This window comes from Lipotes vexillifer, unplaced genomic scaffold (genome assembly GCF_000442215.2).
Source record: "Lipotes vexillifer unplaced genomic scaffold, Lipotes_vexillifer_v1.1 scaffold104, whole genome shotgun sequence".
Taxonomy (NCBI): domain Eukaryota; kingdom Metazoa; phylum Chordata; class Mammalia; order Artiodactyla; family Lipotidae; genus Lipotes; species Lipotes vexillifer.
Window position 1 is genome coordinate 192,351 of NW_006789458.1, and position 21,604 is coordinate 213,954.

General features: G+C 34.6%; 1 protein-coding gene across 5 annotated transcripts in view; it reads right to left on the minus strand.

The window, feature by feature from the left end:
- The window catches only part of RGS7 (regulator of G protein signaling 7), a 615,580-nt gene that overhangs the window by 121,756 nt on the left and 472,220 nt on the right, over nucleotides 1-21,604 (minus strand). For 4 of the 5 annotated variants that reach the window (XM_007462619.1, XM_007462616.1, XM_007462617.1 and 1 more), the window contains one exon: nucleotides 18,445-18,496. The exons of the other annotated variant lie outside the window; for it this stretch is intronic. In XM_007462619.1, coding sequence (XP_007462681.1) covers nucleotides 18,445-18,496 — 52 coding nt within the window. The remainder of the gene's footprint in view (nucleotides 1-18,444; nucleotides 18,497-21,604) is intronic. 5 annotated transcript variants of the gene reach the window in all.

Below are 21,604 nucleotides of genomic sequence, written 5' to 3' on the forward strand. Positions count from 1 at the left end.
GGAAAATATGAAATCAGATATGCAAATTTCCCTTTAAGCAGGTTTTAATTAAAGAAAACAAATTTTTTTTTGAAAATCACTTGGGCTTAGAAGTAGTCTTATTTCAGCTTTATGCCACAAAAATTTCTGTTACTTAACCAGAGGGTCATAGGATATAGAATATTTACCATCCAGGGTGTGAAGGTTCTATCTCTAACTTCCCAGGCTGAGAAAATTTCAAGGACCAAACACTGAGTGAACAGTAGTCTGCATGCCCCCAGCCACTCTATATTAAAACAATGAAAAAATAATGCCGCTTTAATTGCTAGACTTGAGAAAACTGAGTCTTCATGAAATAATATTGCTAATTTGTAAAATGCATTGCCTATTAGTATTAAATTATAAAAATTCTCACCAATGATCTTTGTTATTTTTAAATTTTCCCTTCCATTCTTTGATCTTCAAAAAAGTCTCCATAAGGAGTGTGAATGTGTTTTTTTTTTTCTCATGGTTACCATGATTAACTATTTTTCTTTAGTAAAACTTTAAATGAAATAATGTGCTTCCTGTAATTATTAAGCCTAAGCAAAATGGGAAGTTTTGCTTGTACACTGATACTGTCAAAGCCCCTTACCCCCTTTTTATTCCAACCCCACCAGGTAAAAAAAAGCTCACATAAGCCAGAATATTTCTATCCTGATCCAGGTCCCAAATAAACCACAGTTACAATTTTTAATACATGAAATTGTAATTACAAAATTGTAATTAAAAAATTGTAATTACAAAATTGTAATTACAATAACCAAATAACCAGTGAATAACCACAACTACAGTTTTCTAAGTACTTCTACTGTATTGTCACTTGAAGAAAGGCACCTGATTATGTGGTTCAATTAATTCACAACAAAGCTAGAAGGCATACTTGGTATATCCAAGGAATTGGTACTGGGAGAGCTTGTTAATCCAAACAAATCCCCAAATCCATGATTCTCAAAACTAGGCCCACAGCCCACTGCTCTAAGGCTCTTTCTGAAGGGCTGTGAAATGACCCAATGATGCAAGTGTTTCCTTCAGTCTGCATTAGGATATGACAACCAAGAAGGTTACACTAAAATTTGAAATTCATAAACTAAAATTAGCCCGTTAATAGAATTTACTGTGGTCTCTAATTAAGATTTTCCTGGGAAGTCTTACCGTCACATGACACTTGGCAATGTCACAAAGTTTTGAACACATGTATCCATGGATCATTGGGATTCCAGTAATTTTTGAAGAGGATATTATAGCATCTGCAGTGTTGTTCTGAGTTGGTCATAATTTTCAATGACTTTAAATTGAAAATTAATGTTTATTTTATATTATCACCACTATTCAGATTGCTATAAATTATTTAGTCAATCCCACGGTGTGTCATGATGCATATTTACATCAATGGCATTCCAAGACAATAGGTTTCCAATAATTTCACAAAAAAACATGCATACATTACAGTTCACATATGAGTTATCCATATTCCTTTGTTTGAAACAAACATATCTATTCCACAGTTTTTCCTATACAGTGCCACTTTATTGTTATTGAGGTTTTTTTTTTTTTCTACCTAAAACTTACTTAGGGTAAGATAATGGAGCCATAGAGTCTTTTACCCTACTAAAATGTGCCATAATCAGTTTGAAATTCAGTTCTAAATGATATCACGGATGGATGGGAAATTATTATTCCAAAGGGTATTGCCTGTTAAGAATCAGAACACTAGAGAGAGAAAGAAGTGCTAGATTCTGGACTGAATTAGGAATCCTCTGCTCTTTCTTACTGTATCCTGGGCAAACACCTGTAGAAGATGCATTGTTCATCCTACTTTTTCTAATCTCTATCCCTTCATTAAAACGACCCTTTATTTTCCAAATAAATCCATCTTTCTTCCATATTGAACGACATACCACTAACCCTGCATCATCATTTCCATCTACTGAGCAAGCTTGCTTTTTCCAGTTTTTTCTCTCTATCCCATTCATTCATTCATCCATCCACCCATCCATCCTTTTCTATCTTCTCACTTCATTGTCAAATAGTTGGGAAAACAGTCCAAGCTTATCAGCTTATTACTGCCTTTGTTTCCTAACTTCCCATCCCTTCACTGAAATTTGATCTCCACATCTCTTACTCATTCTCTTTTGCTGGTTCCTCTTCTGGTAATTTGTCTGTAAATGTTGATATAATCTAGGTTTCAACCTGGGTCCTCTATTTGACTCACTGTGCAGGTCCTTCCTGAATTATCTTATGTATAACAATGCCTTTAACTATAATATCATTGCATAGGCAGCTGCATATTGGCCACATGTAGCTAAACACCCAGCTAGCTATAAGTCTTATAAATGCCACCATGGTATGGCGTAACTGAGAAACACCCATGCCCAGTGGACCATGAAAGAAAGGCAAGTACAGTAGAATGGGAATAGCATAAAACTCAGTCAGAAGTCCTGAGTTCCAATCCTGGCTCTGTCATTTTTAGCAGCAGGGTAGATTCTTTACCTCTCTAGTCCTTTGTCTTTTCTTGGTTTTGTTTTGTTTTTTTTTTTCATCTGTAGAGTATGGCTAATGATACTCTGAAGACTTCCTGAGAGGGATTAAAGCAAATAATGTATGTAAAGTTATAATATAAGCTGTTAAGTGGTATTCAAATTTCTGATATACCATTATTTAAAATGTAGTTGAACAAACAGGAATGATCATTCAAAATGAGAGAAAATGTAGAGACACCAGAAATACAAATATCAATTTAATCAGACTTGGTAAACTAAATAAACTAAATGACTGCCTGTTTTTCAAACTATAGTGTACAGCTGGAAGAGCTAATTAATAATGCTAATTCTCAGGTTGAAGTCTCAGATTCAATTGGTCAGGAAAGAGACCAGGAATCTGCATTTTAAAATCATCAGAGCTGATGCAGACAAATGCAGACAAATCAGGGCCACACTTCAAGAAACAGTGAAATATAAAGCACTTGAGAGATAGCAGGTCCTAAAAATTCCATTCTCGTGACTTGCAAAGACACAGAATTAGTTCCTTGTTCGGAAGGATGTTGCTGATTTTGCTTATTTAAAATTGTAATGTATTTCAATCCTTCCAAAAAAATCCTTTCCATACAAAAAAATCATCCCTCATCCACCTCCAATACACATATACAAACATGAACACAATATATTTACATATGTATATCATACATAGCACAGTTAATGGAAAACTTTTCCCTGCTTAATATATGGATAAATAATAATGTAAAGATACAAAATAACAATGCTGACATTAGGCAGTTAAGAATTGAATATCTTTTGCTATAAAATATCAAATATGTCAAATATGTTTCTCTTTTTTCATATCATTATTGGTAGCTGACAGGAAGAAAAGACTCATGAGGAAATGTAAGGATGGAGCCAAACCAGAAACCAATAAGTAGCACAAATCATGAGGTATGAATATTCTCAATAGGCTTGTTTCACCACTTGGAGAGATAAGTGACATGATACTTCCAAGCTGGTGGCTTGGTAAACTGCAGTTATTTTCAGTACAACAGACAGCATTTCTAGAGACTGAGGTTATAAACTAGGCTGGTATTTCAAAACTATTAATATAGCCTTAATTTTATTTTGTAGATACTATGTTTAGGACTTATTTTAATTTTCCATCTGGATAACTATATGTGTATTTTATGTAGGCATGATGCAAGTATACATTTGTAAACAAAAAGAACAAGGAGTGTCATTCATTATCCCCTTACACAAAGGGTTAAGTGGCAACCCACTGCAGTTGCCTACAGACAGTGTGCCCTGAAGGGAATTCAAGAAGGAAAAATAGGATGAAGCATTCTATGCTTTGAACATACAGGCTCCTGGATGGTTAAGATGTATGTCTAAGGAAGAATTTCAATGACCCCAGATTCTTGCATCTTCCTATACATAGAAAAGCACTAAAATAATTAACTTGAGATATCTGCTCTTTGTGATTAGCAGTAATCATTTTATGCTTGACTACATGCATTTCCCAGCCAGAAATTCATATATATATTGGCTCCTCCCCTACCTCAGAGTAGTTTCTCAGAGGTATCTGAGAGGCTGTCTCCTGGGCTCTAGTCCTCAGTAAGGTCCCTGGATAAAACTGAAACTCACTGCTCTTACATTGTGTGTTTTTTATTTCAGTTGACACACACAATACATTTAAATGTCTGTGCAGGATAGAAAGCCCAGAGATAAACCCACAAACATATGGTCACCTTACCTTTGATAAAGGAGGCAAGAATATACAATGGAGAAAAGACAGCCTCTTCAATAAGTGGTGCTGGGAAAACTGGACAGCTACATGTAAAAGAATGAAATTAGAACACTTCCTAACACCATACACAAAAATAAACTCAAAATGGATTAAAGACCTAAATGTAAGACCAGACACTATAAAACTCTTAGAGGAAAACATAGGAAGAACACTCTGACATAAAACACAGCAAGCAAAGATCCTTTTTGATCCACCTCCTAGAGATATGGAAATAAAAACAAAAATAAACAAATGGGACCTAATGAAACTTCAAAGCTTTTGCACAGCAAAGGAAACCATAAACAATACAAAAAGACAACCTTCAGAATGGGAGAAAATATTTGCAAAAGAAGCAACTGACAAAGGATTAATCTCCAAAATATACAAGCAACTCATGCAGCTCAATATCAAAAAACAAACAACCCAATCCAAAAGTTAGCAGAAGATCTCAATAGACATTTCTCCAAAGAAGATATACAGATTGCCAACAAACACATGAAAGGATGCTCAACATCACTAATCATTAGAGAAATGCAAATCAAAACTACAATGAGGTATCACCTCATACCTGTCAGAATGGTGATCATCAAAAAATCTACAAACAATAAATGCTGGAGAGGGTGTGGAGAAAACAGAACCCTCTTGCACTGTTGGTGGGAATGTAAATTGATACAGACACTATGGAGAACAGTATGGAGGTTCCTTAAAAAACTAAAAATAGAACTACCATATGACCCAAAACCTAAAAAAAAAAAAAAGCGTTTTGATGAACCCATGGGCAGGACAGGAATAAAGATGCAGGCGTAGAGAATGGACTTGAGGACACCAGTAGGGGGAAGAGTAAGCTGCGATGAAGTGAGAGAGTAACATTGACATATATACACAACCAAATGTAAAATAGCTAGCTAGTGGGAAGCAGCTGTATCACATGGGGAGATCAGCTCTGTGCTTTGTGACAACGTAGAGGGGTGGGATAGGGAGAGTGGGAGGGAGATGCAAGGAGGAGATATGGGTGTATATGTATAGCTGATTCACTTTGTTATGAAGCAGAAACTAACACAACATTGTAAAGCAATTATACTCCAATGAAGATGTTAAAAAAGTTCAAATTTAGAGAGGGATGTAACAAGTCATAACTAAATCATTGTAATATATTTTCTAACTCACTAAAATATGTATCATCCTTAACTAAAAATTCTAAGTTTATGTCTAAAGTCCATGGAATGATGTTAGCAAACTCCCAAACCAAAGAGCATTATTAATATGTATTTACAAATGGCATTTGAAGAAAGGACTGCTTCAATCAATCACACATAACTATGCATACTGGAACTATCTAACTATTAGAGATGATCTATTTATCTTAAATAAATAAACAAATGTGTGTGTAGTATTCATATGCATATGTAAAAGCATATAATATTTGGGAAAGAGAGTAAATAAGGTGTCTTAATCTTTGCATAAGTCAGGTAAAAACCAAACCATTTAATGGTTTATTCCTTTTGTAAGCAGCTCTTGCAGAAAACTGCCCTCAGGAGGAAGCCTCTTTTCTTGTCACTTTAGGAAAGCTATATTTTAATTAACTTTTAAACCAGGCACCCCCATGCTCTACTCATCTCCGGCACAAGCACACCTTTCAAATCTTTTTTTTTTAAATTGGAATATAATTGATTAATAGTGTGTTAGTTTCTGCTGTATGGAAAAGTGAGTCAGTTATACATACACATATATCCACTCTTTTTTAAGATTCTACTCCCATATAGGTCATTACAGAGTATTGAATATAGTCCCCTGTGCTATTCAGTAGGTACTTACTAGTTATTTATTCTATATATAGTAGTGTGTATATGTCAACAACAATCTCCCAATTTATCCCTCCCTCCCCTTTCCCCTGGTAACAATTTTCTTTTCTACATCTGTGACTAAACTTCTGTTTTATAAATAGGTTCATTTGTACCATTTCTTTAGATTCCACATACAAGTGATACCATATGACATTTGTCTTTCTCTGTCTGACTTACTTAGTATGATCATCTCTAGGTCCATCCATCTATGTTGCTGTGAATGACATTATTTCATTCATTTTTTTTTTTTTGCGGTACGCGGGCCTCCCACCGCTGCGGCCTCTCCCGCTGCGGAGCACAGGCTCCGGACGCTCAGGCCCAGTGGCCATGGCCCACGGGCCCAGCCGCTCCGCGGCACGCGGGATCCTCCCGGACCGGGGCACGAACCCGCGTCCCCTGCATCGGCAGGCGGACTCCCAACCACCGCACCACCAGGGAAGCCCTATTTCATTCATTTTAATGGCTGAGTAATATTCCATTGTATATATGTATCACATATTCTTTATCCATTCCTCTTTTGATGGCCATTTAGGTTGCTTCCATGTCCTGGCCATTGTAAATAGTACTGCAATGAACATTGGGGTGCATGTATCCTTTCAAATATGGTTTTCTCCAGATATATGCCCAAAAGTGGGATTGCAGGATCATATGGCAGCTCTATTTTTAGTTTTTTAAGGAATCTCCATACTGTTCTTCATAGTGGCTATACCAATTTACATTCCCACAAACAGTATAGGAGGGTTCCCTTTTCTCCATGCCCTCTCCAGCATTTATTGCTTGTAGATTTTTTGATGATGGCCATTCTGACCAGTGTGAGGTGATTTCTCTAATAATTAGTGATGTTGAGCATCTTTTCATGTGACACTTGGCCATTTGTATGTCTTCTTTGGAGAATGTCTATTTAGATCTTCTGCCCATTTTTTTTTTTTTGGAGTACGCGGGCCTCTCACTGTTGTGGCCTCTCATGCTGTGGAGCACAGGCTCCAGACGCGCAGGCTCAGCAGCCATGGCTCACGGGCCCAGCTGCTTGGCGGCATGTGGGATCTTCCTGGACCAGGGCACAAACCCACGTCCCCTGCAGCGGCAGGCGGACTCTCAACCACTGCGCCACCAGGGAAGCCCTCTGCCCATTTTTTGATTGGGTTGTTTGTTTCTTTTGATATTGAGCTGCATGAGCTATGTGAATATTTTGGAGATTAATCCCTTGTTGGTTGCTTTGTTTGCAAATATTTTCTTGCATTCTATAGGTCTTCTTTTCATTTTGTTGCTGGTTTCCTTTGCTGTGCAAAAATTTTTAAGATTAATTAGGTCCCATTTGTTTATTTATTTATTTATTTTCATTATGCTCAGAGGTGGATCAAAAAGGTTCTTGATGCGATTTATATCAGAGAGCCTATGTTTTCCTCTAAGAGTTTTATAGCATCTGATGTTACATTTAGGTCTTTAATCCATTTTGAGTTTATTTTTGTTTATGGGGTTAGGGAGTGTTCGAATTTCATTCTTTTACATGTAGCTGTTCAGTTTCCCCAGTACCACTTATTGAAGAGAATGTGTTTTCTCCATTGTACATTCTTGCCTCCTTTGTCATAGATTAGGTGACCATAAGTGTATGGGTTTATCTCTGAATTTTCTATCTTGTTCCATTGATCTATATGTCTGTTTTGTGCCAGTACCATACTGTTTTGATGACTGTAGCTTTGTAGTATAGATAGAAGTCAGGGATCTTGACTCCTCCAAGTCCTTTTTTCTTTTTCAAGATTGCCTTGGCTATTTGATGTCTTCTGTGTTTCCATACAAGTTGTAAATTCTTTTGTTCTAATTCTGTAAAAGATGCTATTGGTAATTTGATAGAGATTGCATTGAATCTGTATATTACTTTGGGTAGTATAGTCATTTTGACAATATTCATTCTCCCAATCAAAGAACATGGTATATCTCTCCATCTGTTTATGTCGTTTTTGATTTCTTTCATCAGTATATTATAGTTTTCTGAGTATAGGTCTTTTGCTTACTTAGTTAGGTTTATTCCTAGGTATTTAATTAATTAATTAATTAATTTGATGTGATGGTAAATGGGATTGTTTCTTTAATTTCTCTTTCTGATCTTTTGTTGTTAGTGTATAGAACTGAAACAGATTTCTGTGTATTAATTTTGTATCCTGCAACTTTAATCACACAATACCTTGCGTAACTTGTCAGTTCCATAGATCAAAGAAGTAGAAGTGAAGAATACATAATTAACAGATGACCATATCTCTTCCCTGCTTCCCTTTCAGTAATCTCCTGATCTAACTCTGCGACCAAACTCATGAGGAGTCCACAAGCCTGCACACAGTGGGGGACTACAATGATTCTGACCCCCATCTCAATAATTACCTGAGATTACTTCTCTGTTTGCCTTTAAGAGTGTTTATGGCTGAGCAGAATTTTTGGAGGTGGTTTTTGGGGAGCGCTGAGTCCAACATCTCCCCAGATTGCTGGCACTCTCATTAAAGGCACCTTTCCTTTCTCCTGACATTTGTGAGTATGTAATTGATTTTGTAAGCAGTGAGCAGCAGGACCCAATTCATTCAATAACATTTTTATCAGTACGTTTTGTGTCTTGAGGAAAGCTTGGGACATTTTATAAAGAAGAACAATTTGTGCCAATATTTGTATTTTTAAGATGTCATAAATGCTTTAGCTCTAAAATTAAGAAGTCTTAGACAATAAAGTAGTCTGTTTATTGAGTAAATGCATTTTGTTTTTAAGACATAATTTGTTGTTTTTGCTAAAACTAGTTCATGGTGAATATTTAGTTTATAAAATAGATTATATTACCAATACTACCCTTTATAACTACAGTAATAAAATATTAAATACAGATTTTCATTTTTATTAAGAGAGATGTATGGGAGTCCATCATTTCCACAAATTAGATTACTGCAAAGTGGCTGGATCAGTGAAGATTTTCATTTTGTTCATTTTGTGGTTTAAACTTTTAATTATTCCAGATAATCTGTAATTTTGAATCATGATGGGACATTTCTGGTAAGATGTGACATTTTATTCTTCTTTCTGAATCCACCTCTGATTTTGATCCAGGGCACATCAATTTAGAAATGACCACTGATCATGATAGCTTTTGGGAAAAAATGTTGGAAGATAACATGTAAATTATGTTATTTACAGGTTTACAGTAGAACATATATAAAATTTAAGAACATGAAAGGCTTACTAGAATTCTGCTTAAACACACTTTTATCTTGTTTCTCTGCCCTTATATCATGCTTTTCCAATCGAGAGTGCCAGGTTTCTCTCCCTTTCCATTCTAGGGCAGCTCCAAAGCTGCCTACAGGGAAATCAAGGGGAAAACAACAACCTCAAAAGACACTAATGGTTACTTTTCAGATACTCTCCAAAGCCCAGTGGGAAGTGAGAACACATAGAGCAGAAAGAAGCAACTTTATGTTTTCCATTTCTCTTAGATGTTGGCTCAGAGACCATCCCAGGATTAAATACTGAGGGAAAAAAAAATGAAAGAAAAGCAGATACAAATTAAACAAAAACAACAAGCTTGGTCATGATCTGTTCATTTTTCCCCCTATAAAAATATGCTCTCTGGGGGCTTCCCTGGTGGTGCAGTGGTTGAGAATCTGCCTGCCAATGCAGGGGACACGGGTTTGAGCCCTGGCCTGGGAAGATCCCACGTGCCGTGAAGCAACTAGGCCCGTGAGCCACAATTAGTGAGCCTGCGTGTCTGGAGCCAGTGCTCTACAACAAGAGAGGCCGTGATAGTGAGAGGCCCATGCACCACGATGAAGAGTGGCCCCTGCTTGCCACAACTAGAGAAAGCCCTTGCACAGAAACAAAGACCCAACACAGCCAAAAATAAATAAATAAAATATAAAAATAAAGGAATTCCCTTAAGAAAAAATGCTCTCTGCCTGTTGGTCCATCCTATAAGTAGCTTGGAAATTGTTACTGATGAACAAAATAAAAACCAACAATTCTTCCAGAGCTGTGAGAAAAAAAAAATTTTGTTGTTGCTTAAGCCATGTAGTCAGTGGTATTTTGTTATGACAGCCCTAGGAAACCAATAGACATTAAAACCACAGATCCAAGAAACTCATATATAACACCAAGCATGATTAATACCAAAAACACTATACCTATATATACCATATTCTAATTGCAGAAAACCAAAGACAAAGTGAAAACCTTGAACAAAGCTGGGGTGGGAGTAGGAGGGAACCCCTTACATATAGAGGACAAAGGCTAAGAATTACATGAAATTTTCATTTAAAACTCTAGGGCAATCTTAAAAATTTAAAAAGAAGTATAATTGATATACTTAGATACGAGAGAAAATTGAATCATATAAAATGCTCAATTAAAATCAGGGAAGGCAGAAAAAGGGTGGAAGACAAAAGAAAAATAAAGCAAGACAAAGAAAAAGGGAAATGAATAGAAAACAGTTACAAATATGATATATATTAATCCAACAATACTAATAATCACTTCTAGTGGGAATGGTCTAAATGTAATAATTAAAAGACAATGATTGTCAGAGTGTACTGAAAACTGGATCTAATTATGTGCTGTCTATAAGAAACCCACTTTAAATATAAAGACACAGATAGATTACAAATAAAGGGGAGGAAAGACATGCCATGTTAACACTAATAAAGAGAAAACAAGAGTAGATAAATTAATTTCAGACAAAGTAGACTGCAGAAAAAAATTATTAGGAATAAATAGGGGCATTACATGATAAAGGAGTTAATTCTCATGAAGACATAAAAATCCTTAATGTTTATGCTCTTAACAACAGAGCATCAAAATACTGGAGGCAAAAACAGAGACTTAAGGAAAAATAGACAAATAAGTATTATAACTGAAGACTTCAACACACATCTATCTGTAGTTGACAGATCCACTGGGCAGAAAAATCGGTGAAGACATAGTTGAACAGAATAGCACCATCAATCAACTGGATCTAATTGAAATTTATAAAATACTTCATCCAACAAAAGCTGAATATAGAACTTTCTCAAGTTCCCAGGTAATGCACCAAAATGGACCACATTCTAGGCCATAAAACACACTTTAACAAATTATTAAAAGTAGAAATCATACAAAGTATACTCTCAGACATCAGTGGAATTAAGCCAGAAATTAATAACAGAAACACAGCTAGAAAGCCCTCAAATGCCTGTTATTAAACAACACACTTGTAAATAACATATAGTCAAAGAAATCCCAAGAGAAATTGAAAAATAATTTTGACTAAATGAAAATAAAAATACAACTTAATCAAAATCTGTGAGGCAGTGAAAGCTGTGCTTAGAGGGAAACTTATAGCATTGAATACATATATTAGAAAAGAATAAAGATCTAAAATCAATAACCTAAGCTTCCAGCATAGAAAACAAAAAAAGAAAAAGAAAATATTAAATCCAAGGTAAGCTGAAGAAAAGAAATACTAAAATTTTAGAGCAGAAATCAATGAACTAAAAAAAAAAAAAAAAAAAAAGTCATGAACTTGAAAACAGGAAACCAATAAAGTAATTCAACAAAACCAAAAGCTGGTTCTTTGAAGAGATCAATATTAATAAGCCTCTAGCCAAACTAAAAGAAACAAGATAAGACACAAATTACTGACATAAGAAATAAAAGAGGGGCTCTCACTACTGATTCCATTGATTTAAAAAAGATAAAAAAGGGATATTATAAACAACTCTAACTCACAGATTTGATAAACAGATAAACCTAGATAAAACAGACCAATTTTTTGAAAGACACAATCTACCAATACTGACACAAGGAGAAAAAGATAATATGAATAGGCTTACATCAGTGAAAGAAATTTAATCAGTAATTGATAACCTACCAAAACAGAAAGCACAAAGCTAATATGGTTTCACTGGTGAATTCTACCAAACATTAAAATGGAAGAAATAATACCAGTTCTCCACAATTGCTCCCAGAAAATAGAAGAAGGAATACTTCCTAACTTACTCTTTGAGGCCAGTATTATCTTAATACCAAAACCTAAAAAGGCATTACAAGAATGGAAAACTACATATCAATGTTCTCATGAACATAAATGCAAAGATCTCCAATGGGGGGGGGGAAGGATAAATTAGGAATTGAGGATTAACAGATGCACACTACTATATATAAAACAGATAAACAACAAGTGTTACTGTATAGTACTGGGAACCACATTCAATATCTTATAATAACCTAATATGGAAAAGAATCTGAAAAAGAATATATGCGTATATATATATATGTGTATATAACTGAATCACTTTGCTGTACACATGAAAACACTGTAAATCATCTATACTTCAATTTTAAAAAGATCCCCAATAAAATATTAGCAAATCACATCCAACAATGTATAAAAAGAATTATACATCATAGTCAAGTGAGATTTATTCTTGTTATGAAAGACTGGCTGACTAAAAGTCAATTAAGCTAACCCGTCATATCAACAGAATAAAGAAGAAAAACCATATGATCATGTCAATAAATGCAAAGAAAGTATCTGATGAAATATAGTACTGATTATAAACAAACAAAAACAAATAAGTAAATAAAACTCTCGAAAAACTAAGATTGGACAGGAAACTTCCTCAACTTGATAAAGAACATTTACAAAAAACCTAGAGCTAACATGATAGTAAATGGTTAGAAACTAGATGCATTACTGTTAAGGTGAGGAACAAAGCAAGGATGTCCCCTTGCACCACTCCTATTCAACACCTTACAAGACATTCTAGCTAATGCCATAAGACCAGAAAAAAGGAATTAAAAGTATATAGTTTGAAAAGGAAAATAGAAAACTGTCTTTGTTCACAGATGACAGATATTTGTCTGTATAGAAAATCCAAAGAAACAACTAAAAAACTCTTAGAACTAAAAAGTGATTATAGCAAGTTAATGTTATAAAATTTGCTTTTCTATAAATCAGTAATGAGTAATTTGAATTTGAAATTAAAAATATGATGCCATTTACATTAGCACACAACTGTAAATAGTGTGCTAAATAAAAAGAAAAAGTACTTAGGTATAAATTTAACAAAATTAGTACTAGATCTTTATTAAAAGTCCAAATTCTGATGAAAAATATCAAACAAGAAATAAATGGAAAGATAATCCATGTTCATAGATAGGAAGACTCAATATTGTCAAGATATCAGTTATTTCTAATTTGATCTGCAATCCCAAATTCCAGCAGGTTATTTTGTAGGTATTGAAAAACTGATCCTACAGTTTTTGGAAAGCAAAATACCCAGAATATATAACATAATACTGAAGGAGAAGTACAAATTTAGAGAACTGACACTATCCAATTTCAAGACACAGTATAAATCTATAGTAATCAGGAAAGTGCTGTATTAGAGAAAGAACAGACAAATAGATCAATGGAACAGAATAGAAATAGCCCCACATAAATATAGTCAACCAATATTTGACAAAGGATCAAAGGCAATTCAATGGAGAAAGGTTAGTGCTTTCAACAAATGGTGCTGGAACAAATGGACATCCAAGATGTTCTTCAACTTCATTCAAAGACTCAGAAGGAACTAAAGTGAATAAAGCTAATCTGAAAAGGCTCCATTCTGTGTGATTCCAACTACATAACATTCTGAAAAAGGGAAAGCTAAGGAGATAGTAAAAATAGCAGTGGTTGACAGGGGTTCAGGAGGAGAGAGGGAGAGATGAACAGGCAGAACGCTGGGAAATTTTAGGGCAATGGTAGATACATGTCATTATATATTTGTCAAAACCCACAGAATGCACAATACAAAGAGTGAACTCTCATGTAAACTATGAACTTTAGTTAATAATAATGTTTCAATATTGGATCATCAATTGTAGCAAATTTACTACACTAATGTGACATATTAATAATATGAAAGAGTGTGGGTGGTATTGAGGTGGTTTAGGGGAATTCTCCTACTTTCTGTTCAATTATTTGTATACTTAAAACTGTACCAAAAATAGAAATTAAAAAAATTCTTCTCTAAAGCATGGTTTTAGGAACCACTAACACGTACTTCAAAAATAGCCATAGCAGGGACAGAGTCATCAAAAGTGAACGGCAAAGGTTTTAGGTGTTCTATGTAGGACTATTATGTAGAACTGTACAGGCTCTATTAAAGGTCTTATGAAACAAACAACTTAAAACTTAAATGCCAAAGAGAATGAAGTAGGAACCGCACTACACCACACAATTTTATTAACAGGATGACTATTTTGGAAAGAATTTCAGTGTCTTAGGTCAAGAAACAAACTAATTTTTAGAAAAGTGAAGTCCTTCTATTTTCCCCCAAATCTTGAATTCTAAGTTTTTCAATATTATATATCATGGAATTATTAATATACAAAGATTTAAGGCATTGGTATTTTGTCAACTAAGATTTAAGACATAGACATGAAGTTATATATGCTATTAATTTGATTTTGCTCATGCATTTATTTTAAAGTTCACTGATTTATTGTGTATTCAATCTCTCTAATTAATCATAAATTCCTTGTCATCCATCCCCAAAATGCAGTATTTGGTTATAGCAATCTTTATACCAATGTTAACTAACCAACTTAAAATCTGTCCCTGAAGGAAAAAATTACTATTTATCTCAAAGCTGCTGTGATTATTTTATGTCAGCATACAATTGCTATGATTGGCCAACCAGAACTCTAATATTATTTCAGCATGGTTTTCACAGGTGGAACTTAGTGATGTCTAGTTCTTAGGGTCAGTAAGTGGAGTCTCTCTCCCTAGGCCTGAAAGACCTTACAACATCCTGGAGAAAATACAGGCCTTTGGTTGAATGTTTTCTGAGGCACAACCATCATCCTACAAGATAATGCAAGTTCCGGAAAATTTTCATTGTTAAAAGGTCCTTATGTTGAGAACACCTCTGCCTTTCTGCAATTGTCATATGTTGGCCCTAGGATGAGATGAGTATGGCACTTGCCTAGGGGGCGAAAGTCAAGGGAGTGCCAAAAAACTCACTAATCAAGAAAAATAATACTTTAATGTAATATATGAAAAAATAAAACTGCAAAAAAATCTACAATGAACAAAATATAAAAGTATTCAATAAAGATATGCTCCAACAGGGCTAGGATTTGGGTGAAGTGAGTGACGTGAGTCATACAAGTATAGGGTCAGCTCCTGTCTTTATTGGAAATTTTGATTTCTTGGGGTTCAAGTCCTATAGGAACATTGGAGATTTAACCCTCAAAAGGAGCCAGAGGAAAGATATTGGTCAATGTGTGATCATCTGTAGGAACTTCAATGTGCAATGTGTGTGCTTAGAGATATCAGTGAACTTCCTGTCTCTCGCTTCTGTTTTAGTTTGCTACCACCACTACTGTCTCTACTTCTCATCACAATTCTCTTAAACTTCCTTGTGTCTTGGCCTCCAGCCCTCATTGCAATCCTTTTATACTAGATGATTCTTATGCAAATACACCTGGGAAGTCCATTCCAGACTCCATTTTAATTGGCTTGGATTAGAATATTTTTTGTACTTGGGTGAAAAAATACCAGAAATCTCACACAACTTGATTTTCAAAGTACTGTGTTTTTTCATAGCCCTTTAGTCCATATTGCCTTGTCTTAGTCATTAAACATGATCAACATAGTCTATTTTTCTACAAAACCAAGGTAACCATGGAAAAGTGTTTCTCCACATAAACTGACCTAAGAGGTTTATGTTATGCAGAGGCTTCCTACTAAGTTTGAATTGGTGATGGAAATAGACATTAGATACTAATAGAATATAACAAACCATTCTTTAAACCTGCTTTAAGCAATAAACTCCTGTCTGCCCCAAGCTGTCTCAGAATAAACAGCCTAAGTAATCACTATTATTTCTATGGGGCCTCACACCCAACTACATCACAGTATCAACATCCTCTTTATAAGCAAGTGTTCATACTTTATAAATGTTCTTTAAATAAATGGTGGTAGAAAATTCGAATTTGGATAATTTGAATTGCTTCTATACTTGAACCTAAAAAGAAAAATCATAGAAGACAAAGTATCATTGCCTGTAGGAGTAGAACAGTGTCTGAGATCATTATCATTTCACTTCCTCTCATTTTTTCTATAACTTTTTATTGAATAATTATTTTATTCTTCACTTGTATATAATCCAAGCAAATGAGACATAAACAGGTATATGTTTATTCAGGGTGGGAAACAAATAGAATAATAAAGACTATGCTTATTTTTAGTTAAAAATTGCAGGCTCTCCAGGTTTTGGGAGAAAGTTTAGAAGATGATTCCCTTTGAAATGGACACCAATAAGAGCTAATGTTAAACTGAATGACATTAATAATTTTGAGATGACTGACTTTGAGGGATGTTCTATAAATGATTTTCTGTGTAAGCCATGCCATTTCCTTGGCCTTACCACAGAAACATTAATCTACTGTGAAGTGCTGAAACATGAACTGCAATTGGGAACACTAATATATTTATGAAAAACACAAAATATGGACTGAGAGAACATTAAGAATAAGAATTTGCTTTTCTGTAAGGAACAGAGGCAGTTTATCTGTCAGGCAATAACGATGACGACCGAAAACAATTTTGATTTATTAAGTATGATAGGAGCAATACCAGTTTTTTTAGGCATATTAATTTGGGTTATTTCAACAACTTTAGAAAGTCAATATTATTATTTCTGCTTGAAAAGTGAACAGACTGAGGCTCAGAGATGTTACATGCTTGCCCAAGTCACACAGTTAGTATGTGGTACATCGTTGTGGCAGTATCTGTGGTCAGGTCTGTCTGCCTCCAACACCTGGGTTTTTCTCCATGAGCTCCTTCTCAGGTGTGCAGGTATTTTCTCCACTAGAACTTCATACTCTTTGGTGAAATAATTCCCAGGTATCATCCCAGGTTGGACAAAATACATCACAAAGTTCTCCAACTCAGATCCACAAATTGGCAGTTTTTTTTTTTTTTTTTTTTTTAATTAACTTCTTTCTCCAAGTGCATCAGTTTTGAAGAATGTGTACCCTGGATGAAAAAAAATCAACATTCCCACTACTGGAAAGGAATCATCTATTCTTTCTATTAATGGTTCAGTATTCTGGTTTTCAGATTATCTTCCATAAATTATGTTAGTTTGAATCTTTGGTTGGCACCTGACCACCCTTGGATGAACTATGAAATTCAACTTTCTGAAATGACAAAAATGAGAGATGACTCCATGGGCTTTCCTATGGTTTTCTTACAAAACGTCTCTCCAGGAGCCAACAAAAGCCAGATTGCTGTGAAGTTTCTGTCTTTGAACATGCTGGCACTCTGCCTCAAATGCCTTCTCTGCCTTGTTTCATGAAAAATTTCCCCTCCTTTAAAATCCAACTCAGATGCCCTCAGTTCTTTTGTGAAATCATTCTGGAAACCCTCAAAGTCACTCTCTTATTCTTTTAAACTTCCATATATTTTACACATACCACTATTTTATTCCCTCAGCACTTCACAGCAACTCCTTCTGTATAATCCCCTTTTCTCGTCTAGCCTATGAGTTACTCAACAGTGTAGATAAAGTCAGAGTCTCCTTGTTATCCTAGCACCTACTATAACACTTTGCATTGGAACAAATCTTCAATGAATACTTGTAGTAATGACATTTAAAAACCATACATACAATATTATTTTTGAAAACTGTAGCCTTCAGGAAGATGTAAGAAGATGAGCACTTATTAGGGGCCTATTTCCTTGAAGAGCTTAACTAAAATGATGGTTGTTGAACTGAGTTCATTCTAAGTTGACTGAAGTTGATTCACTATGATTAAATTTCCTATTGTATCTTTTCTTTTGCTTGCATTTGGCCTTTCATGTTTAACAAAACCTTCTGCTAATAGAATCATAGGATGCCTCAAATAATAGTGAGAAAAATGGAGTCTGGGAAAGGCAAGGGATTTACCACAAATCATAACTAAATAGGAGAGGTGAACTAAAACTCTGGCTCTCTGAGCCCCTTTGTTACTTTCTAGTAGACCAAGGTGGTACAGAAAAAAAAACCCAACCCTTTTAAGCTTGTTTATAGCTCTTTCATCTATTCAGAAGAAAGTATTTTTTTAATAGTCACAGGGGGCACTACAACATGGAATAAGCTGCCACCAGGTTTGGTGACTTTCCAAACAAGGCCATTCATAAATTCAATGTTAGAAATATTAGTCCCATACTGAAAACTGTGGTTTTCTTTTCTCAGTGACAAATAATAAAATGCAAGCATGGGTTCATCCATACACACTAGTTGTCAATAATAAAATGAGGAGATATTGCACTGACCATAGTCTGTGTTTTCTGGCTCCCAACAATTTGATGGCCAAAAATATGGTGTCTGTGGAATGAAAAGAAGTGGAACTTAGGTTAGGCACATAAAGAATTAGTGGGGTTCCTGGTTTATGAGCTGTGTTTATCTTCAGCAATTACCTAGAATTTTGCTAACAATGTATGTTTTATTACCCAGAAAAAGTACTCAGAGAGGCATTGTAAGGTTTTTCTTTTACATTTACTTTGCTAAGCAACTGTTCAGCTTCCAAATAGGTGCAGCACCAGCAGGTATTTAAGACAGTGTACTTTTGCTACAATTGTATGTCTATGTCATCTTACAAAAAGGTAAAAGGACTGATTGCATTATTCAAATAAAAAGTGTTAATACACAAAGACTGAAAGCAAAGTATTATATTCAGGAAGACTCATGATGAGCTATGTTTAAATTTAGCAAATTGTTTTTTATGATTTATGTATTTCATCATTGCCCTCAGTAGATCCAAAAGTTCAACCGTCAGAATCTTTCCTTAAGATCTGGCAATCATTTGCTTGGTTCTATTAATTATATAATGCAGCTCTCAACATTATCCAGCTAGATTAAAACAACTTTCCCCCCTCACTTTAAAAAATATTTCTAGATAGAGACACTTATTACTCTAAATTTTTAAACTGCACAAGTCAGAGATGATTTTTTTTAAACTAATATCTTAGTTGATTGCTTAACAATAGACAGATACATGATTCTGTGAAATTCTGGAAACTGTTGATGAAACTACAAAGAAAATGTCTGATCGAGAAAACCCAATTATTATCATCAGCATGTTATATTTTCTGATAGGGCTTTTCTAGCCCTGATGGCTGGACATGCTTGGCTCCAGACCCCGAGGATACTCCATCACCACCAGTCTACTCTTTCAAACTGTTTCCTTGGATGATGATGGCTCTGGGACTCAATGGAACAGTGACTACAGACGTCAGCCTTATGGGCTTTATTATATTTATTAGTCAATTATATTAACAATCTGTGTGTAACAAGCATATTTAGGGTAATCTCTGATTACCTGTTTGATAATTCTGCCTTCTAGAAGAGGGACTCTCAAGGGGGGAAAAGGGTAATTGGGAGAACTGTTTGAATCTCTGGGAAAGAGCCCTTCCAAACTGTTTAGGACTCCCAGGGGATTTGATTTACCCTCTATGCTTTCTTGGGAATTGTTCCAGTATCATAAAGAAGGCTATTAATAATAATTTTGTATATATATGAACAAAGTGACAGAATACCTTTAGAGGGTAAAAAAGTTGAAGCACTAGATAAAGGGGGATATCAAGGCTTTATACAGCACCCCCTCCTTGGCAAATGAATCCACTTAACCTAGTCTGAGAGTAAAACTGGGTCACTACTCTAGGAGAACCATAGAGAAACAAAGTAGTTAAAAATGTGGGCTGCTAGTTTTTGAGATACTTCTCATAGAATGCATTATTCCCTTTGGGTTGCTTCTTTATTTTGGGAGGGGTGTGTGTGTGTGTGTGTGTGTGTGTGTGTGTGTGTGTGTACGTGCATGCATGCGTATGCATATCTATTTATCAAACTCGTATGCATATATTTATCAAACTCTAAAAATATATACTCTAGTCAGACTGGTCAGACACATACTTTTTTTCTCAAAACCACAAGGAATGTTTTCAATAGCATTCTTATAATTTTTCTTTATTTTTCTATCATTTACTTTAGTGAAAATTTCCTGACTGTAAAAATAAATGAATGAAGCTATTTTATTCTGTGATATTATGTGCAAAAGGCACAAAACCAACACTTCACTAATATTGCAAGATTTTTTTTCTAGGAATAATATTTTGATTTATAGTAAAAGAAAATTTAAATAACAAACTCTTATAGTTTGTTGGAATTTAAAAATTTACTTTCACAGTCAAACTAGGCTTTAGGACATTTTAATGTATGATTTTCTCTGCTTTTCAGAGTTTGCTTCTTTAGCCGTGATAAAACAGATCCAAAACTGTCTAGCCATTGCTTGGTAATCTTTGGCACCTATACTAATGTGATGAAAGTCATGAAAGTGACCTGGATAATCATGTCAGAACTCAATTTCAGTTAGCTAAGGAGGATAAATTATACAACTGCAAGTTTACAGTAAATACAAAAATCATATGATTGAAAAATTGAGACACATTTACTGTGGCATACCAGTGAAACTAAAGTAAGAGTTCTGTTTGCCTCAAACTTATGCCCCAAAGCTTCATATTCCTAATGATGGTTAGAATCTCAATCATTCACTGGAGCAATTGTAAACACAATATTGCAAGTTTCCTATTTTAACCCATGATTTTTAAAATCCTTCCATGGAGTTGAATTTCAATTCAATGTAATAAAGAACTTAATGCTGCTTGGAACCAACACAAAAATGTAAGTAAACACTTTGAACAATAATGTATTTTCTGTTATTAGAGCTGTTCAAATATAAACTAATTAATGCCTTGGTAGACACTGTAGCAGGAATTAAATTATTCTTGACTTTTCTGGGGTTTCTTTTGTTTGTTTTTAAAACCTTGGTTTTTAGATTGTATGGTTATTAGATTTACAAATATGTCATGTTTCTATTCTATTTTGAATGTGGATATGTCATTAAAATATTTAACATTTAATATTTAACATTAATTCATGTAATTTAAAAGATTATCATCTATCATCTATTTAGGCATGTTGAACTTGATAATCTTCTGCCTATACCTAGTAGTGATGTAATTAGTTTATCATTTGCACTCATTCCCTTGCTTTGTTGTAAAGTTCTTTAAAAACAGTCTCTCCTTTTCTGCAGAATGCAGGGTGATCCATTCCCAGCTTTGCTCATCTTTGACCCATGAGCATGACAATAAAACCTTGTCTGCCTACTAACTTCAGTCTGGGAATGACAAGAGCAGAGTTAAAGGTTGTAAATTATACTAATTCAAGACATCACCACTAATTTTAGGCCATGTCTCAGCTAGTTTGTTTTGAGGGAAACTTTTGAAATAGATAATTGTCAACAGATAGACTATAGTCAATGTTTCCCTTATAAATATATTATTTTATACACAGATGATTTTACTTGTAATATTGATAGCGAAGATGGATAAAAGTTGGTATTTTTGTTAAAAAATACATTTCATTTAGAATTTGTAA